This window comes from Camponotus vicinus, unplaced genomic scaffold, assembly GCF_025532165.1.
Source record: "Camponotus vicinus isolate PSW18456_S1 unplaced genomic scaffold, iyCamVici1.0 SCAF_3, whole genome shotgun sequence".
Classification (NCBI taxonomy): Eukaryota; Metazoa; Arthropoda; class Insecta; order Hymenoptera; family Formicidae; genus Camponotus; species Camponotus vicinus.
In genome coordinates this window covers 23,234,290-23,254,344 of record NW_028141967.1, presented here as the reverse complement: position 1 = coordinate 23,254,344, position 20,055 = coordinate 23,234,290, and the positions used below count along the sequence as shown (strand labels likewise).

The following is a 20,055-nucleotide window of genomic DNA, read 5'->3' as shown; positions in this document are numbered from 1 at the left end:
TCGCACGGGAAATGTCTGCTCCGCCGCAGTTTACCGCGACAGCTCCCATACATTGTCGGTTCCATTTTCTAATAACGAAACCGCCAGCTCCGCTACTTTAGCTTCGCCTTCGTGCGAGCCATTTCTTGCCCGAGCCATTTCGACTTTACGTAAATGATCTGCGCTAAAGCGGCTACTTTATCGGTGATCTATGCGACTGAAAATGTCGCGGGAACGAATTGGAGCGGTAAGTTATGAAAAATGTTAACGATAACGCGAAGCATTATTCATCCTCGTGATATAGAGAAAAATTTTAAGATTATCAAGAGATCGTTTAAAGAAGCATTGGTCAAACACGTGGTCAATTTTCTTTCAACCTCAAAGCCAATCTTCTCGAGGATAAATTTTATTCCTCATTTTTAATTTATTTTTACACGAGGGATCGCCTTTTCTTTTCCACCGTACTACATTTCTCGATCTGCCCTGTATAATCGTAGGATTTATTTATGACGGTTCTTGGAAACAGCCCTCTCAAATGCGAAATCAAGTACACCGGTATCATTCGATATGCCGATATCACGGTCGAGCGTATTCCCGTTATATTGGTCATCGGAAAACTATCGATTATACGCGAATCCGTTTATAATACGTTGCAATGATGAACGAGATGATTGCAGAGGTCTTACTATGTAGCCCTGCATTCTCTTCGGACACGGAAATCTTTCTCTTTCTCTCGCGAAATACGTATTTTTACGCAAAACGCGCGGTACCGTAAATATCACGAGATGGTCGAGCGCGCTGCTCGACGCTCGCTTTCCGATCGCGCGTTTTATATAATTGGCGGTTTAATACGTCCGTCTAACCGGTGGTATTACAACAAGCGAGGCAATTTGCGCCCGCGCTAAATTTAACATGACGGCCGAAACAATTAATCTCCGGGACAGACCAGCTGCCTGGCTACCGGACGAAACTCTCGGGCTATCGTATTCGACGTATCGGCCGACCTGAGCAGAGCCGACCTGGCTCCCACCATCGCAGGCAGGGGGGGAGGTTGGAATTGGTCGGATAGTCGGGACCGCAGACCCGCGATAACCTCGGCTTTCGGCTGCACGTGTGCGTATTTGTGTGTATGTATCGGAAATCCAACTGACACGTACAATGCATGATAAGCTAGCGTTATCGCAATTAAATCTCCCGTGGAAAAAAATATAATTACTGCCTCGGTATTAAATAATTCGAGCGAACGCGCGTCGCCTCCTTTTATCTCGATCGAGATCATCAAGATAACGCAGAGTTCACGTGGAGAGAGTGAGCCGAACTTAGGATATATGCATAAGCTGGTTATCGAGCAATTATCTCGTTTGCTATAATTTGAGAATATCTGTAAATAATTGGTCAGTATTTATTTCTAATCTAAATAATTTAATTTCTAATAATTTCTAAATAATTTTTTTTCGGTATTTTAATTATTTTTTATGCAATTACATCGAGTTTGTTTCTGAAAGAATTGAGAAATAAGAAGATACAAGATTTATATTTTTCATTTTCCTGTTTCTAAATATATATTTTTTATTCTCCATATTTCTACAATATTTTTTTATGTACTTTATACATGCATTTTTGGATAAATATTTTTAATCGCGATATTATTGTTTATCCTCTCTCTACATGTACCTGTTGAAATGTAAACAGAATGTGTTTTTTTTTCAAATGAATTGAACATACTATCGAAATGACAGTCATTTATGGCAAAGTCAATAACGAGAGGCACTTTTGTTTCTTTATTTCGATTATCGATTATCGATTATCGATTGATTTCATAGGAGGCGTTTTGTTTCTTTCTTAAGAGATATTTGTTGTCGGTGAAGAGAATCAATCAACGGCAACATCTTGTTTTCCGTAAATAGATTATTTATCACACAATAGTTAACTAATTCTCGGTTCTCTTTAAATTGTCGAGGAATTCATTTCTTCGACACAAAGCGCATATCCGCGAGACAATTTCTCGCGAATAATTGTTTCGCTGCTTTGTGCTATTCGAGAATTGCTCGCTCTTTTCTCATTTCGATTGTCATGCGAATAACGGCGATGCAACGTATTCTCGTCCGCATAATCGAGCCATGGGAAACGTCTTTTATTTAATATCCTTTAATTATTATGTAGATCGAACGTTTTACTTAACATTTAGGATCTCGGGTCGTTATTTTCCGGGACATTGTGTCTAAAAAGCGATAAAGCGAAACGACGAAGACGATGATGAGAGCGACGACGACGAAGCTCCGCTCTTCTTCTCTCGGTGAGAATCTCATCTACGGGTAGGCAACGCGAATTAATGGCCTTAAAGTTTGTAAACAGACTCGTAACAGCATTGCGGAGTAAAATGTTGCACATCCCTTTCAATAGAGAGCCCGTATCTGAAAGAGTTAAGCCAACCGCGCGCTTCTTTTATAATACACTTTCGTCGAAGTGAAACGATGAACGGCGGTAGCTGATTGTTTCGTGTGTATTTGTGTGCATTTTTTCCCTTTTTTTTAAAGCCGATGTCTCAGCGAGGCGCCTGCAGCGTCGCATCGTTACGTTTTACGTGGGTACTTCGCAAATAATCGACCATAATAGGATTATTTGCACAGCGTTTCATTAATCGCGCGATCGATTTTGTCCAGTTATTTGTCGCGTAATCCGCTTAATCCACAGCCGAATGCATAAACGACCGGACTTTAAGCCAGAGATGATTCCCGATTCTATCTTCTAATATCTCAGTATCTTTCATCGAACTATAATTTATCACTAAAAGCTGCTCGATATAAATTTCTTCATCATCAAAATTATTTTGGTTTTATCATCATCATAGCTTTATATTTTAAAATTTTAGATAATGTATACGAATCGAGCGAGTGTTTAATTACATTCGTAATTTGTTACATGTCACATGAGAAAAAGAATCTAGTTAATATCTAGTCGATAAAAATGTGGATAAATCTACATCTAACGTCATATGAAAAATTTAAACCCAATCGATTATAGATATTTACGAATGAATTTTCTAATGTAATAGACTTGTTTCATTTGCTACTCTCAACATAGTTGGAGATAAATTGATTCGCTGTCGTTAATTATTGAATTTTCTCTCTCCCTTTTTCTCCAATCATTTAATTTCTCCTTTCGCTGGATGCAACTGTCCAACGATTATATTTTTATTTCCTTCGGTGTATGTGCGGTCACAAAGAAATCGTAATCGAGAGAAGAGAAGGACGATTTTCATTTATAAATAAATTCCATGCTCCACTCTTTCTGGGAACAAAACTAGACTTCGACCTACATACGTAGCTCTCCTTCCCATCTGGAATTCACGCGACGTGCCAATCTTGGTCGCTTCCGCTCACGAGTTGTTCAGTCGCCACTCTTTTCCCATCTTTCGTCAATTTATATTCCGGCCAAGAGACAATCGAATTACGGTTGTAATTAGCGAAGTGGAGTTTTAAGCGAGGCGCATTTACCGCATGCGCCGCACCGCAATCTCGTCGGATTTAACCGCGAAATTATGCGATTCAGCTCGCCCGCATCCGTAATTTACACCGCTCGCGCGCGGCAACGCGCCAACTACCTTTACGACGTTCCTGTACCCTAAACGCTCAAACGAACCGTGTAAATAATACGCGCTTAAGCGTGCGAGTTGGCGGGTTATGCGGAAAATATCTCGCGTCGGCGCGACGGCGACGGCGAGCAAAATCGTTAGTTGCAAAGTCAAATTGTCGTGACAACAACTCCCGGGGAGAAATCGACGGGAACGAAGGGAGGATGCGCTCGACTGAAAATGCAAATAGTTTGAAGTGACCTTTCCCGAGAGGGAACGACAGCGTAAATATCTTTTTGTCTTAAACAATAAAGCAGCGCCGTCGGAGCTTCTTCGTTAGCATCAGCCAACCATTCGAAAGCGTTTACTAAGCGCGACGGCTCTTCGGAATTTATTAAGACGAAACTCGCGCATGCGGCCGGGCTCAAGACGGACGTAAGAACGACGGATAGCGGGCATATTTACTCGGGTGGAGCACATTAAAGCGCGTAAATATTTGACATCCGCCCCCCGTATCTAATCAAATTATTAACTCGTCTTCACGGTGCATTAATTTTCTCGGCTCTGATGTGAAGTACTTATCGGTACTTCGTCGGCGAATCCCGGAGCACGTCTGTTTAATTAATTTAATATATTCGACGTTACGCGACGTGGGAGTTAAACATTGACGCGTGTTAAATATCGTAAAGTAGCGAAAACGTGGCGTATCGTGATGCGCGCGATCTATAATTTATGCCTCGCAATTCCAATCATTTTCTACACATCGAGATGTATGTTATTCCGCGGGATGCACATACGAAACGCTAGATGGAATTTAATCAGAGTAGGAATCCGCCTGCATTGTTGTTATTACATCATAAAATATGTACAATTGTTTACATTCCATCGACATGGAGATGTATGATAATTTTGCTCTTAGTTTTTATTCGAAGAAACTTTTGTTTGTTTCTTGAAAATTAGCATTTCTTTCATGTATCGATTTTTATTCTATCAGAAGCGTACATAAAGTTATATCCGAAACTTCTCCTGTTGAATTATATATAAGTGATTAATGTAAATTTTCAAAAAGATTTTCTGCTTGAAATATTTGATTGATTTTATACAGGAATCAAATAAATATTTCAAATATGTATTCTTCGAGTAGTCGGTTGAAATAAATAATTGTTTTTTTCTCATTATATCCTTTATTATTCAAATAAATATTTCTTATAATTTTACAGAAAGTAAACTTTCAAATAATACTTTATTTTTAAAAAACTACTTAAATAATTATTTTTAATAATCTGCATTTGAAACCTACTGTTATATCTTGTTTAATGATCGAGCAAGACGCAAGTAGTAACCGGGTGTAGTGAAAAAGGCTCTCTCCTGGTCAGACACGATCCTGATGCGCGAGTAGATGTTACTCGCCACAATCAGACGGCTACAACAGCTATGGAACGCCACATGTTTCGCGAAAAAATTAATGCAGATTGGCAAAATAATCAAAGTAATTGATTTTGTGTCTTTGAAAAAATCATGTTTTTATAAAAATATAGGAAATAAATTCATAAATTTAATTATATATATAGCGACAATAGAAAATTGTTTAAAAAGATTATTATTATTTGTCTAAAAAGATTATTCTCTTTGAGCATTTTTTTCCAACACACTGATTCGATAGAGAAAACCATTGATATTTCAATATGTCTTGCATATGCTTTTTATTATATTTAGAATAGGATAGTATCTTTAAATGACAGCCAAAGAAGTAGAACGTTTGCAGAGGGAATTATGTCTAACGAAGATGATAAAGGGCATGGGAGCTACGTTATGCTACTTCTGTATGCCTCGTTATTTATAATTTATTTCTATAAGTTCCGAATAAATATTCAAGGAATATAATCCGGAAGGCATAGAATTGTAAATAAGCAGAAATCTTACAAAGTAGAGCTTAGGAGAATGATTATTTGTAGTTTTCTTGTCTTCGCATTACGGGAATAAAATATGTTAGTTTTGCTGCCGGTGAAATGTGATTTTTTATTTAATTTTTTCTTCCCGGTACAATATACTTTATTGACTTGCCGATCAAATAGTTATAATGATCCAACGCGCGGATATTTTATAGGACATATTTTCCGAGCGCGCGGTTATCGGTGAAATTACACACTTCATTTTTTTATTGGACTAAATTAAATCTCAATGCGCGTGCGTATCGTATTTAATATCGTAATATTTGTTAAAGCCCACTTTAAACGATTTATAAATTGCGCGACGAAATTCGCAACAAAATTCTATTTTTAATTTTACTATAAAAAATACACATTTCAAGTAAAACATACATACATGTATAAAATATATATCAATGCACATAAAATTATATAGGTAGATTCTGTCTTGAATTTTATCGCGAATCATAGATCTAAAAAGATGCAACGTTATTTGCATTTCTATTTAAATGATTTACAAATATAGTTGATAATTAAATTTTAAATAAATAATTTATAATATTTATTATATATATATATATATATATATATATATATATATATATATATTATACATTAATTTATATATATAAGTTACATTAATAAATTATATATAAAAGTAATAAAGTAAATAAATCATATATAAAATATTTTTTACATTTTTTACAAGATTAATTAGAGTAATAGGCAACATTCATCATTTTTAAAAGAATATTGAAATTGCGTGTACGTGTACATGTGTATGTGTATACACATATGTATAATAACTGACTTAATTACGGATATTAATAATTAATTTCATATAAATGATGTATATGAATAAATTACTTCATTTAAATGAGAAACATATTATTTGATGTAAATAGTAATTGCTGTATTAATTGCACCGTAGTACTTACAATGACGAAGAATTAATATATTAATCAGAGTTTGCAACTGAATCCCATGTATATAATCGAAAATAGAAATTTACCTCGATAATAATATCTTGCCGATCAGTTAAGTGATTAATTCGAAATTGATCAAGATCGAACTGTTGGCGAATATCAGTTGCATCGCCGCGAATCTAGCGAATCTCGAATAATCATAGCGGAACTGAAATCTCTATGAAATATCAATACATCTCAAAGGAATAATATGAATATAAAAAAATATAGATATAGACTAAATGTATATGAACCTTGAAAAATATGACGGGTTATCTTTTTTTTATCTCTCTTTCTTTTTCTGTCATTAAATAGAACATATTCCTAAATAATGTATAAACTTTTGCCATTGGTGAGACGAGCTCGAAAAGATAACGCCGCTCATGAATATGCATCGCGCACATTTCAGCCAGACGTCGGGGATCATACCGTATTAGAATGGTGCGACAATTTTCATCCGTGATGAAGAAGATTTCAAAGTGCAAAAATGTGGACATATTTATGATTTATAGTTGCACTCTCTCAATCGCGGTATTAAAGGTTAAATTTTCAACCGAGGATAGAGCGTGAAATGTTAAGCCTGACTTTTTTTTCGAGATTCCTTTCTGCTTTTTTCCTTCTCTCGGTGCACATTTTTATTAAGATAATTTAATTTCCACCATAATAAAAACTCGTTACAAGCTCGTTCGTTTCAATCGAGTTCATCGAAAAAAAAGAAAGCGAAGAAGATATACTCTTATAATATTGAATAAGGGTAATCGAGTTAACAATACAAATATGAATTATTAATGTTTTATTCATTTATTGCGGCTCTTTATGGCATATCTGTCGGAGAACCTCATTGGAGTACTTTAATTGAAAATATGAAAAATTTTTTATAACGAGAGAATTTAAATTTATCGAAGAAGTCACAGGAGATCGGCTTAATTTTACAGCAGTGCTGCTGTAAACCTAAACTCTCATTTATCGTTTACGTATACCACTTTACGCTGCGCAATTCCGCCTTTAGGTACTTTAGGAGTCGGAATGCGGGGCACGCGAGCAAGCTTCTCTACAAGATCACCAATGTCCGTCTTTGTAGGTCGAATTTTCGAGTTCGTGAATTATTTTAATCCTTCCGGGAATATCCCTCGAGGATATTTCAATAGTTTGCGCTAAAGCGGTAATGTATATACCGCGTATCGACGCCTAGAATGAGTGGCAGGAAATGAGATGGGAGCTTTGCGTAAAACTGGCCCGCTCCTAAGAAGTTGATGCCTTTAATTGAAGACGCCATCGAGATCGAGTTTATCTTCCGACCTGTCGGCTTGCATAATTTACGGGCACGGCATAATCTGCAATTTGGATCGGAAAATTGTTCGCTTCTAGGAAATTGTTTGAGAAATGGCGAACTTTGACGTCTCTTTGACAGCGACGTCTTCTACCGTGCCGGCGACTTTCAACTTTACGGATTGAATTTTGAAAAGGTCTAAGTTTTCGGTGAGAAGAGCAAAGTCCCCGCAAGGTACAGCGACTTAATTAATTAGCGAAATAAAACGAACTTTCTTCATCAAGTATTATCCGCGTTTGGGCCGCGTGTACTAAATTAAAAGGTACCCTATTAGATAGCCACTTTACTTAGCGCTCTGAAAATGTAATCGAGCACTTTCCGAGTCTTAATCTTATTCTATTAAGCATTATTTAATGCAATTATGAAATTTATAAGTTTCTTTTTAGAGAGTCGAGAAAAAAGAAGTTACTAAAAAATTTATTGGAATTAAAAGAGTTACAAGGGAAGGGAAGAAGAGAGGGGCAATTAATTCGCAAAAATAGCCGCTGAGAATAGAGATCTTACTCGATTACAACCAACTTGGAATAGTAATGGATTAAGTCATTAGAGAGAGGAAGAAAAAGAGAGCGTTTTGTCGGGACCAAGCGAATTTTCGAGTCTACGATAACAAATCGCGGGCCGCGAAATTTCCGAATTCCGGTATTCGTCGATAACGATCCCAAATTGCCAACTCGCACTGGTGATATTTGGCCCCGAACACGTTGTTTTCCCAAATTGCTCTCTCGGACATGTGTACATCTGCGGAAATATCGGAATGGCCGAATGGCAATACCACGAGAAAAATCTCTTTCGATAATTGTGGAATTTCAAGCCAAATGTCAGAGCGTGTTCGAATTCGATAAATGGTCGAATCGGAATTCCCGGGTATTTTATAATGAAATTTTACGACGAGACACATTGTGTGCGCGTCTCTATGTATTCAGAATTATTGTATTCTTTCACCGATGATATATTATATAGTAAAAAAAGAGCACATGTCAAAAATGAACGGATGATATTGGATAATATTTAAAATCCGGATTATCCATATATCCATCTATAAAAATTAAATAGAGAAATAAATTGCGATAAAAAGCAATTATAATTTTATGCATTGCTCATAATATATGCTTCTAATATATGTACATATTTTTGTGTGTATTTTATATATGCAGTGTACATTTCATTTTTTCTAATGTTTTACTTATAACACGCATAAAATTATACATGAAATTCCGCCCTGAATTTTCATCGCGAATTATAGATCCGTCTAAAGCGGGATTTGGCGCGCGATTATGCCTCTTTATTTGTTGAATGCTCAAATTATTTCCGGGCTAATATCGACTTATCTGAAGCTAATAAACGCACTCTTCCGGCTGTATGATCAGCCTATAAACGTATTACCGATAACAGCGTCTATGCGGCGCGTAGAAATTCGTTGGTAACTCGAGTTAAAGCTCGCGCGTATGCATATGTATGAGCCAATTAACGGTTGAACGAGTAATAACGTATTTCCCGATTCAGATGGTTGTATTATATTGTTTTACGCTCAAGTTTATGCGAGTTGCAAACTTGCTCAATAAACGGTATTAATTTCTTAAACAGCCAAAATATAATTTTCAAAAAATGCGAGAAAATGAATTACCGCGAAATTTCTCTGCGAATTTTGCATCGTGCAATTCTTGGGAAGCAAAAATTAAAAACCAATCGTATCTAGTTTCAGCGAATGATCGAATAAATGTCTTGCGTACTTCATATTCCATTCTCGGTCCGAAAAGCTCTCTCTTATTTTTCATTTATCGTATCTTTAACGATCTTATTCGTACATTTTATTATTATTTTTTTTTATACAAATACAAAGCGATTCACGATTCGTGATTCTCGCATTTTGAATATCGTTGATGAGAGTAAAATGGCACGTTTGGTCAGATGTATACCGTCGGCGATCAGGGGGTTTTACGAGTTTGGCAGAAGAGTTCATTTCGCAGCTGAAACATTATTACCGGAATAAAGCTCTCGGGGTAATTCTCTCGGGTGTTCTTAAAAACACGCTCGTCGAAAAACTTCTCGCGGGTCTCGATAACTCGCTAGTCTCTGCTCGCCAAGCACTAACATCCACTGGAATTATATCGGCCTCGCGAATTCCGAGCACGTAAAACGGCCACATAGCTTGAATAAAAAAAAAACTCTGCATCTTTTGAAAGACGTAGCGTATCTTGAATTCGCGAAAAATTTTGCACCATAAATTATGCCAGGGATTCGCGCATTAGACGTTTATGGGATTCCCGGCGATGAGGAATTCGCTCGGAGAAGGTACCGACACGCTCGCAACATTCCTACTCGTTATTTGCGACAACGAATGGCTTCCTGCTATTATGTAGTCGGTAAATAAGTGCTCGATAGAAAGGAGGAGGAAGAGAGAAAGAAGCATGGAAAATTTCTCAGTAATTTCGCGCGATCGGATTCCGGCAAACTAATTCCATTTTATTAATTTTTTCTTAATTTCCTTAACTTCTCGTTCCAAAATTGCTAAAATTGCCTGTGAATATTTTTTTACTTACAATTAGCGAGAAACGTAACGATATTGTATTGTTTTCATCTCGGATATGTTTTCTGTTTCTCTCTCTTTCCCTCCTTCTCTCTCGAATTGTATTTTCAGTATCAATTGATTGATATCGACATTTATTGTATCAAATTGCGCGCTAAAAATATAAATATAATATTGATTTGATAGAAAAATTATTAGATATAAAATTTATTTTTGTTTCTCACGTGGGTATCGTCTCATACACGAGATGGATGTGATAATTTAATAACACACACACACACCGTGAACACGAAAATGTAGAATTATAAAATTATTTGTGATCGATAGAAACGTTTCCCGATTGATCTTTGTTGTTTCTTTCGCCTTATCTGCTCGCTGAGGAATCCAGAACGTAACAACTTCTCGGCGTGGGTGTTGTCATCCTGAAGCCGCCTCCGCAGAATTTCTTACTAGGTACTAGAACGCTCGGAAGAATGGGTTCATAGGTGGATTTCGGACTCGTCTCCTTTATTTTCTGAAGTTTCCTCTTTTGCGCATAGTACTTCTTTTTTAACTCGCACATCTCGTTACTCATTCTCTCCATATCGCCTTTGTACTCCCCTAGCTGCGCCTCATACACATTTAGTTCAGCGACAAGACACTGCGACAAGAGACAAGCGTTGGAAGCTTGCGTCACAAAGTTCTTAAAAAATTTCGCGTTAGTAACGCCGACGAGTACAATAGTAAAAATTCTATTAGCCTTTTATTAGCGCAACACGATATTGTAAATTGAAAGTATTAGATCCCTTTGACTCGAGCAATTGAATAGAAAGGATAATGATTACGACAGTGCAAACAATGTCTTCTTTGAAGAGACATTTCTTTTCATATATTATATAAATCCTGTTTCTTACTTTGAGCTTCTCTCCTCTTTTGCGTAAGGCGTTTTGAACTTTGTTCAGGTTCGCCGCTGCCCGCGGATCTGGTTGTTTCGATAAAACATCGCGAAGGTTCATGTATAACTTTTCGGTGTCCCTTAGCTTTCTCTCTTTATCCATCATGTCACTGGACATTTTTAAAATGCGTTTCTGCAGAATTTGCACCTTCTTGATTATCTCGAATGTCGTGGGATCTGTACCCTATTAAAAAAATACGTAACTATATTTATTATGTAAACTAATTAAATATTTCAAAAATGAAAATTATTTACTCGAGATTAAAATCTACAGCGAAAAATTTCTTGCGCATCTTGATTCTAATAATAAATTATATATATAATAATTAAATATAATTTAATTGATAACAATGACTTTAATATTTTTTGATATTGAAATAATCAAGAATTTCTGAAAATTTTAAGAGGAGAAAAGGTATATCCTACCTGGAGTTTCCGCCATCTATGTATATTCAACGGAGTCTGAATTTCTTCTTCCAGTGCGGTGACTTTAAGCCTCTCTCTCGCTAGGTCACGATTCAGATGAAAGGCTTCCTGGCGCAAGTTGCTAATGTTTGCAATGTGTTTGGTGAGCAATGTTTTCTCGGTCCAGAGCCTTTTCACTTCGAACTTGAGCAATCTAATATCCTCCAATCGCTGATTGTAGTGTCCCTCGCCGCGTTGTAGCGTTGTATTTAGAATCTGCATTATATATAGAATGAGATAAAATTGAAATGTATTTTATTTATATATAAACAGCATTTTTTATCTCCTAAATTATATAAAAATTGATGTATTAAACAATGTAAATTTTATTTTTTTATAAGAAGAATGTTGTATCTTGTTATTTTAATACCACCTATCGAGATAAATTCGACAATGGAAGTTTATTAAACATTATTCCAATTTAAAAGAGCATAAATCTATTATTAATTTTTTCGAAGAGAAAGTTTTGAAAAAATTTATTCCACACTTGACGGAAAAAATTTGTTCTACATTTTCTAATTCACATTTTTACACAAGGAATCATCTTTTTTTCAATCGTACTATGCTTGCCGACCCATCCTATACAAGTGTACGTGTACATCTCGAAAAAGAATCGGAATCCTCCATTCAAGAAGGTTGAAATGAATGGACTTTGCAGACTACCGTCTTGCAACGAAGAATAAAAGCTTTCTTTCCGGGATGCGGCAAAAAGTTTAGCGTTTGTTTAGCTCAATTCCCTTTCTCGCTCCCGGCATCCCCAGTCGTGTTCGTGATATTTTTTTTATTCGTTATACGCAAACATAAAGTTTCGAAACTGCTTCGATACCACATCAGTTAATCAAATGTTGAATTTTAGCTTTGCTCGTTGAATTACGTAAATCTCAAACCGGCGCACGCGAAAAATCAAGAGAGAGAGATAGAGAGAGAAAAAGCGAACCTTTATCCTGCTGTATTGCAGACTGAGCTCGTCGTTCCTGCGGACCAGTTGCGTGCCAAGTATATCGCGCTCGTTCATAACGTTATCGATGTCCTTCTTCCGGCGTCCGATGTCTATATCCGCCTGCTGTATGGCCTGCCTGAGGCGCTTCTCCTCCTGCTTGGACTCCTCGATTTCCCGTCGCAGACCGGATATCTCCACCCGAGAGGCTCGCAAATCGACCTTGAGATCCTCCTTCTCCTTCTCGATCCTTCCCAGGACTACAAGACAAGCACTTTTCTGAAATCGCGCGCGATTTCCAGTTCCTTTCTCTCCGGCGATAAATCCCTCGTGACAGGCTCATCGCGAATTTTGCTCGGCTTCCTCTCCGGTCGAGTCGCGTGTCGTTCACATTTTTTCGCGAGGGTGCGTGAAAATCCCGAATGGATTTGAACGTCGCGAAGAACGCGCAAATAAAAACAATAAAAATGAGAACGAATTGTAACAATTGCAACGTCACCGTGCATAACGAAACGTGTCTCTCTTTCGGTATGTTTGTCACTAAACAAGGTTTGGACGTGACATGCATATCGGAATACGTCTATCCGCGCGCGCGTTTCGCCATTGTGCTCCCCCTGCATAGTTCGTTATTTATTAATTTACGCAATTCAACATTTGGCAGACTGACAACCGAGTCGATAACTAAATTGTGATGAACGATGGGTTTAAGCATAAAATGTTTGGAAAATGTATATAAATCCGCGAATGAAAATAAAGCTATACTGACGTGAAAACGCAACGCATCTATATTTACTTTACGCACTGCGTTATTTATTTGTCCATCTAACAAAGAATCAGGAAAATAAAATGTTATAATATACAAATAAAAATAAAAATAAAATAACAGAAAATACATACATATATATAAGTACAAATTTTATTAATATGGCACGAAAAGATCGCGGTATTGCAAGAATTTAAAAAAAAAGTGTGACAAAAAGTGAGTTTAATCAGTCTATAAATTTGACGTACGCGAAAAATTAGAATAAAATGAGAAATTACAAATATATGTACAGATTAATATAAATATGGCGACGCAAGAAATAAATCGCGCTATGGAAATGGAAAAAAAATGTGATAAAAAGCGAGTTTAATCAACTGACGCGTGCAAAAAAATGGGATTGATAGTTGAAATTGGAAGCCAGCTGAGAGCGACAGCGGGTCTAACAATCGGACGTTTGTCGGAAATACGGCTTACGGAATTCCTCCTTGATAAGGCTGGCCTCCTTCGTCGCAATGTCCTCCCGCAATTGCTCGATCTGATGGCTCGTAAGCTTCAGCTTGCTCTTCAAATCCCGCACCTCCTCTTGCGCCTCGACAAGACTCCTACTGTACAGATTCCGCTCCGCACGAACGGCCTCGAATAAGCTCTGTTGCTGACGGTACCTTGTCTCGGCCTCTGCCAGACGTTTCTTGTAATCGAAGATCTCCGCCTGTCTCAGCTTGGCCTCGCTTACGTGACCCTCTATCTGCCAACGCGTCGTAAATTAAATGCGTCATTCGCATCACTTTCTGGCTTGTTGTACGACGATCGATCAGTTACAGACGAAAATGAGGAGGAAATACATTCCATAAATTTTAAATTCATATCGATCGCCGGACGCAAAGCGTTGTTAAGCGCGAAAAGTTTTAAGGATATTGTCGTGTAATTCAGCGAATAGAGTACAATTTGTTATCTTAATCTCCATTGCTCGAACAAATATTTATAGTCGATCATTGACGATCATTGATATTATAGAACACTCGTTAAAGGAAAATGATTGTAAAACAAGCAGTTTTCTACGTGCTTCTAATGGTCCGTTACAGAAAATTTACATTCCGCATCTCGGGGTCATTCTGCATTATCTCGACACTACGTTCCCTCAAATAGAGAATTTTATTTCAGTCAGGGGACTGTTGGAAAAAGCTTTTTCCCAAGTTTTCTCAGGGTCGTGAAATTCTCTCTTGATAAGAGAATCAAATCTAATCTAGTAAATTACACGAGTATCTTCAGGATTTATGTTTGCGTCGCGACTATGTAATTCTTCTCTCCAACTAACGAAAAAATTTCCGCACCGCGGTTTTACGAGAGAAATTAAATTTGATTTAAAAAAAAATCAAGTTTTCGGTTAAAGCGGAAAAATAGAACAGTGCAAAGAGAAAAGCACCGATACCGTTTTACGCTCGAAATAACGGATGGTTTTTAATGTTTATGTTCTTTGAAACGTTTACATGCTCTAGTAAACTAACGGAGACAAATAACAGTTAATTGTCCGCACTACTCATTGCCATTTTAATTGGTCGTTACTAAAAACATCGGAGGCTATTTACTTTGTATCTGGCAGTTTCTACGCAAAGAATAGACTTTGCATTGCTAATTTTCCGTTCAATTACCATCTTAATTAGCTAATAATCTTGAACAAATTACAACCTGTAATTAATAATTTGTTAAAAGTTGAGAGCAGACTCGGTCTTATGAGGAAAATGAAGAGGAATATTTGCGTCGCATTTTATAATACAACCAAGGTATGTAGCGAAGAAGGAAAAATATGACATATTACGGTAAAATATGTCATAAGAAATAAAAGGAAAAAGAGAGGGAAAAAAGGAATAGGAAAATATTGAATATGGGTAAATGAAAAGAAGAGAGACTATACATAGAAAAGTGCATGAAAGAAAAAAAATTGGCAAAAATCATACAAATGAGGTAGAAAATAAAATAAAAAGGACAAAGAAGAGACATACATGGAGATATATATTTACTACGATTTTATCGCAATAATTTAGGTAACGATAATAGTACTTGTGGGCGGAAAATAAGTATAATCTCTTTCGTAATTTGCGGGATTTTCTCTCATTCATCCGTGCTTTTGTTACACGATTTCCGGGATTAACGACGATCCCTGCCTCTTTTTTTGGCGGATTCGCTATTGTTTCTAGCAAAAAAAAAAATCTTGTATACCCTTTATATTCCTCTCACCTGCTGCTTCAATTCCTGTATCGCCAGACTGTACTTATCCCGCTCCTTCTCCACCGTCTCCATCTGCTTCTTCACGTCGTCGATGCTCTGCGTCAGCGTATCTAGCTCGTGCTCGATCTTCGTCTTGGCGTGTTCGCACAGCACTAGCTCGTGATTCAACCGCTTGATTCGCTCCTGGGCGGTTTCCCTGCTACGGGCGATCATGTTCTTCTCCCGCAACAGTGTCTCGACGCGTTGCTTGTCATCCAGCTGCTCCTTGCGACAGATCTGCGCCTTGTGTTCCGTGTTCTGGACGTCGATCAGGGCCTGCTTCAGCTCGCGCTCCAGCTTGGCTCGCTCGGTCTCGGCCTTTAGCAGTCGCTTGTCCATTAAATCCTTCTCGTACTTGTACTTGGCGCTGCTCTCTTTCGTTCTAAAGCATTCCTCGTACGTTGCAACGTCCGATCGCGTAAAGGGAGGATTTGTATCCTTCGGAGAATCGCTTATTAATGCTCTCGCGCTAATTACAGTCCGTTACCTGTTAAGCTTGTTCTTGACATCTCTCAATTGCTTGTCTTTATCGGCGACTTCCTTCTCCAGTTTATCCATTTCGACATTCGCATTGTCGAGATCCGTTTGCAGATTCAGCCTCTTCAACATGAGCTTGCTAATCTCCTTCTGCATCTTCTCACCCGCCGTTCTCTGCTCCTTCACCAGACCCTCTAGCCTCGCTACATTGCTCACGCCGGCTTCGATAGACGCGTTCGCGATCTGCATAAATCCATTTCTTAGCATCTCCCTGATAGCAACTATAATTTTAGAACGAATGGATTAAATATAAAGTTGATTCATAAATAATTTTCAACAGACGATAAATATTCTTTTTTAATGAATCTTCTAATTAAATTGATTCTATGAATGATTCAATCTCTTGAATAATTTCAAATTTCGAGAGGAGACGAGGGATGTTAAAAAATTAAATTAATAAATTGTTAATAAATTTAATTAATAATTATATTTTAATTTAATTTAAATTATGTATAATTTATACAATCCTTCCCGCGAATGCTTCACCTCGAGCTCGCTCTTTTTCGCGGCAATCTCTTCTTCGAGCTGCCGCGTCTCCGCCTCCGCTCTCTCCCGAATCCTCTTCTCACGTGAGATCTCGTTCAACTGCATGCCGAGTGTCTCCTGCATCTCGTTCATGCGCTGATCGATCTCGCTGTTTCTTTTCTCGAGCTCCTCCGCATAAGCAGACATGTTCTTCTGGCGTTGCCTCATAGTCTCTATCTCGCTCACGAGTCTCTCCTTCTCCTTCAGCAGATTTTCTTTCTGCTTGCTAATGGTGGTGCTGCAATTTTCGCGAAACTCTCTCAACGAGACCAACCCATATATATTATTCGCGGTAACAACGGCAACCGAGTTTATTCCGAGCGTGAATTTACCGCAAGCTCGCACGTTTTCAAGACGCGACATAAGGTCTCTCCTTTTTCTCTTTCTCTTTTCTTTTTTTATCATCGTTACGTCAAGTGTTCACGTGGCACTTAACGTAAATTAAACGCGATTGAAAAATTCCCATCTTCGAAATTACTCGATATCGTATTAATCGCTGCGCTATTCAATGGACATTTCACGAGTACTCGGCTCGATTGATTTGTTAATTTACGTATCTCCGTAGTATTCCTGATTTAATAAAGGACGCGAGAAAAAAATATCGATTCTTATTCCCTTCGTGTTTTCAAGTCGCAAATTGAGAGGATCTAAAGTCCCTTACAAGGGAAACAGTTGGGAAACTGTTGAAATATCGAATAACTGCTCGAGCAAATTTATTCTAACGAGTTGCGAAATTTACTGTCGCTTCCGAAGCCAGCAAACTCGCGGTCGATTGTTGATATCTCGGCGCTGCTTGTAAGCTGTACATAAAGCTCAGCTTAATGTAGAGGTCGATGTAAGCTTACAGCCGACGTTAAAGCTGACCAAGAATCAACGCGCTGCAACGTGCCGAGCGTTGAATATTCCGGACGTACACATCACGGCTTCTCTCGACCGCAAAACGGTTTCATCCAAGAGAGAAACTCCCTACCTCCGATAATTGAATTTCCGTTTTAATCTAACAGTGTAACGCGTCCGCGTTAGTGCTTCTGGGATTTTATTTGGCCGCCGTACATTTACGTACACTTTTATATATCCCTCTTTCTTTTATATAAAGCGCATTCATCAATCCCACAGATCGAATTAATCGGACCATTTGGTGCATAAAAAAAGTAAATAAATAAAAGAAGAGAGAAAGAGGAGAAAGGTCCGCTTTTTTATCGCGAAAGCACTCGGCAATTTAGACGAAAATGGCGTTATTTTTCACATCCTGCGGTTCCGCATCCCAGGGATGCTACGATGCAAGCGAACTCATCCTTCCTCCCGTAGAGGAGTAGACTCACTCACTCCTTCTCGGCCGCCAGCTGCTTGTTCTTTTGCTCGATCTCCAAGCCCAGTTTCGCGATGTTGAGTCGCAAGTTTTCGATCACCTCCTGGGCATTTTGCTCGCGCGCGTGCGCCGCATCGGCCAACTTGGTCGTGTTCACCACTTCCTGCTTTAATTCGGCTATCTCGTCCTCTTGCGCCTCCACCGTCTTCCTTAGCTCGTAAATCTTGTACGTGTTGTCCTCGATCTCGTTCTGGAGAAGCGAGTTCGGTGCAGGTTTCCACGCGAGGTTTCGGCGGAAACAAAGAGATGACGGAGGAGGATAAAGGAAATTAAACTCGCGATTCTTTGGCGAAATTAGATGTCGTTCGAATTTACCCTGAGCGAGAGACACTGCTCCGACAGTTCCTTTTCGTTTCTGTGCGCTGTGTACAAGGACTCGTAGAGCCTCGCGTACTCGGCCTCGAAGGGTGCCAGCGCCTCATTAGTCTTCATCTCGTTCGTTATCTGCGCAGATAAGGCGTCCTTTAATTCTAGAAACGCTAATTGGCACGCTAATTACGAGGGAATTCGTAGTTTGCTTAATTATAATTATATTATATGTTCGCGCGGAATTCAATTTCACGTCGCGAATGATGGAGTCCTTCGAGCGACGCGACTCCGATGAAGCTTTTGTCGCGACGTCGCGTTTAATTTCGCGGGGAAAGAACAAAAATCCGATCGACAAACGCGATATAACACGAGATTCAGTCAACGTTTAAACAGCAGATTCAACCGTGTCGAGAGAAATTTTCTCGAGGATTTATGTTGGAGGCGAGAAAATTCCACCTAATACCGATTTCCGCGACAAAACAAAGACTCTTACCCTCGCGTAATCTTTCTCCAGAGTACAAAACGTGCTGCTCGCCGAGCTCCTCTCCGAGGACGGCTGGCTGCTCTCGCTTCCCTCGTCCTGAAAGCAGCATCGTTTCGTTGCCGTGACGGGATATTTCGACGTGAGTGCTCTCGATCATCACATCACCTATCCGCGCCACTCTGACGTAGACGTAGCTCGACATTAATTACAATCAAGAGCTCGATTCGAGCCGAGGTATAATAAATTATGCGCTCTTAAGAGAGACGTTTAATGTAAATTTGACAGCCCTCGAGCAGTAAGGTTTCTCACGTCAGTTCGAGACGATCTCTGTCTGTCGGACGTTCCACTTTGCAGAAAGTCTCGAAACGAAACTATGGCAAGTTTTCCGCAATGCTTACCGCTCCAAGTCGCGCGGTTAGGTTACAATTATGTTAATTAATTCTATGTTAATAACATCGTCGCACGGCTCCAAAGTTGATCGCTTCGCCTGCCTTGTCCTCTCCATTTCATCGTTTTTATCGAGGTTGCCGTATTAAAAAGACGCTTTAGAAATTATTATAACACATTATGCATATTACAAGATAACGCATTGTCTAGAATCTAGAAAAATGAAAATCAATTCTTTTTTTTATGACAGCTAATTGACAAGCACAATCGATTACTCTAATCGATAATGTATATGCGATATTTTAAGACATATAAAAAATATGAATATATATATCGTATGTAAAGAATTATTCGATAAATTTACTTAATAAGAAGATTAAATACCACTTAAATAAAATACATATATATATATATGCATTAGGACACATATATAAGTATTTACTCACGTCCAAATCGGCGTTCATCTCCATGTCCATCATGATGAATGGATAAGATTAAAACTTGTCGATTATAATAATACGCAGGTAAATTTTATATTTTTTATTCGATAAATTATATATTTGTCCCGAAAAATATTGGTTTATTAAATTTTTAAAATTTTCGCTTTAATTTAATTGATTGGAAGAGTGTCGATTTTTTTTAAATTAGCCGATTATCCGCAATATTCCGAACGATTATATATATCAACGTATTGATAACGTAACGGGTGAAGGAATGTTTCTAGATCTCTGCGAGTACCGTGATTTCAGATTGTGTTGACTAGTCGCTATGACAACT

The 20,055-nt window shown here is 38.2% G+C and overlaps 2 protein-coding genes across 6 annotated transcripts in view; one reads left to right on the top strand and one right to left on the bottom strand.

The window, feature by feature from the left end:
- Crz (corazonin) overlaps positions 1 to 20,055 on the top strand; it is a 71,450-nt gene that overhangs the window by 31,299 nt on the left and 20,096 nt on the right. The gene's annotated exons all lie outside the window — the stretch shown is intronic.
- LOC145968558 (cilia- and flagella-associated protein 58) lies at positions 10,401 to 19,509 on the bottom strand. 5 transcript variants are annotated; one of them, XM_083094118.1, is made up of 12 exons: positions 19,346 to 19,509; positions 18,901 to 18,987; positions 18,414 to 18,542; positions 18,056 to 18,288; positions 16,691 to 16,967; positions 16,155 to 16,387; positions 15,638 to 16,049; positions 13,877 to 14,147; positions 12,640 to 12,899; positions 11,664 to 11,918; positions 11,197 to 11,421; positions 10,401 to 10,943 (listed from the first exon to the last, which is right to left on the bottom strand). In XM_083094118.1, exons 1-12 carry the CDS (start codon positions 19,394 to 19,396, stop codon positions 10,668 to 10,670), a joined length of 2,709 nt encoding a protein of 902 aa, XP_082950244.1. In that variant the 5' UTR covers positions 19,397 to 19,509; the 3' UTR covers positions 10,401 to 10,667. The 5 variants fall into 5 exon arrangements, with proteins under 5 accessions (XP_082950244.1, XP_082950245.1, XP_082950246.1 ...); XM_083094119.1 differs by having other exon boundaries at positions 10,403 to 10,943; positions 18,901 to 19,218; positions 19,290 to 19,455; XM_083094120.1 differs by having other exon boundaries at positions 10,403 to 10,943; positions 18,901 to 19,070; positions 19,290 to 19,455.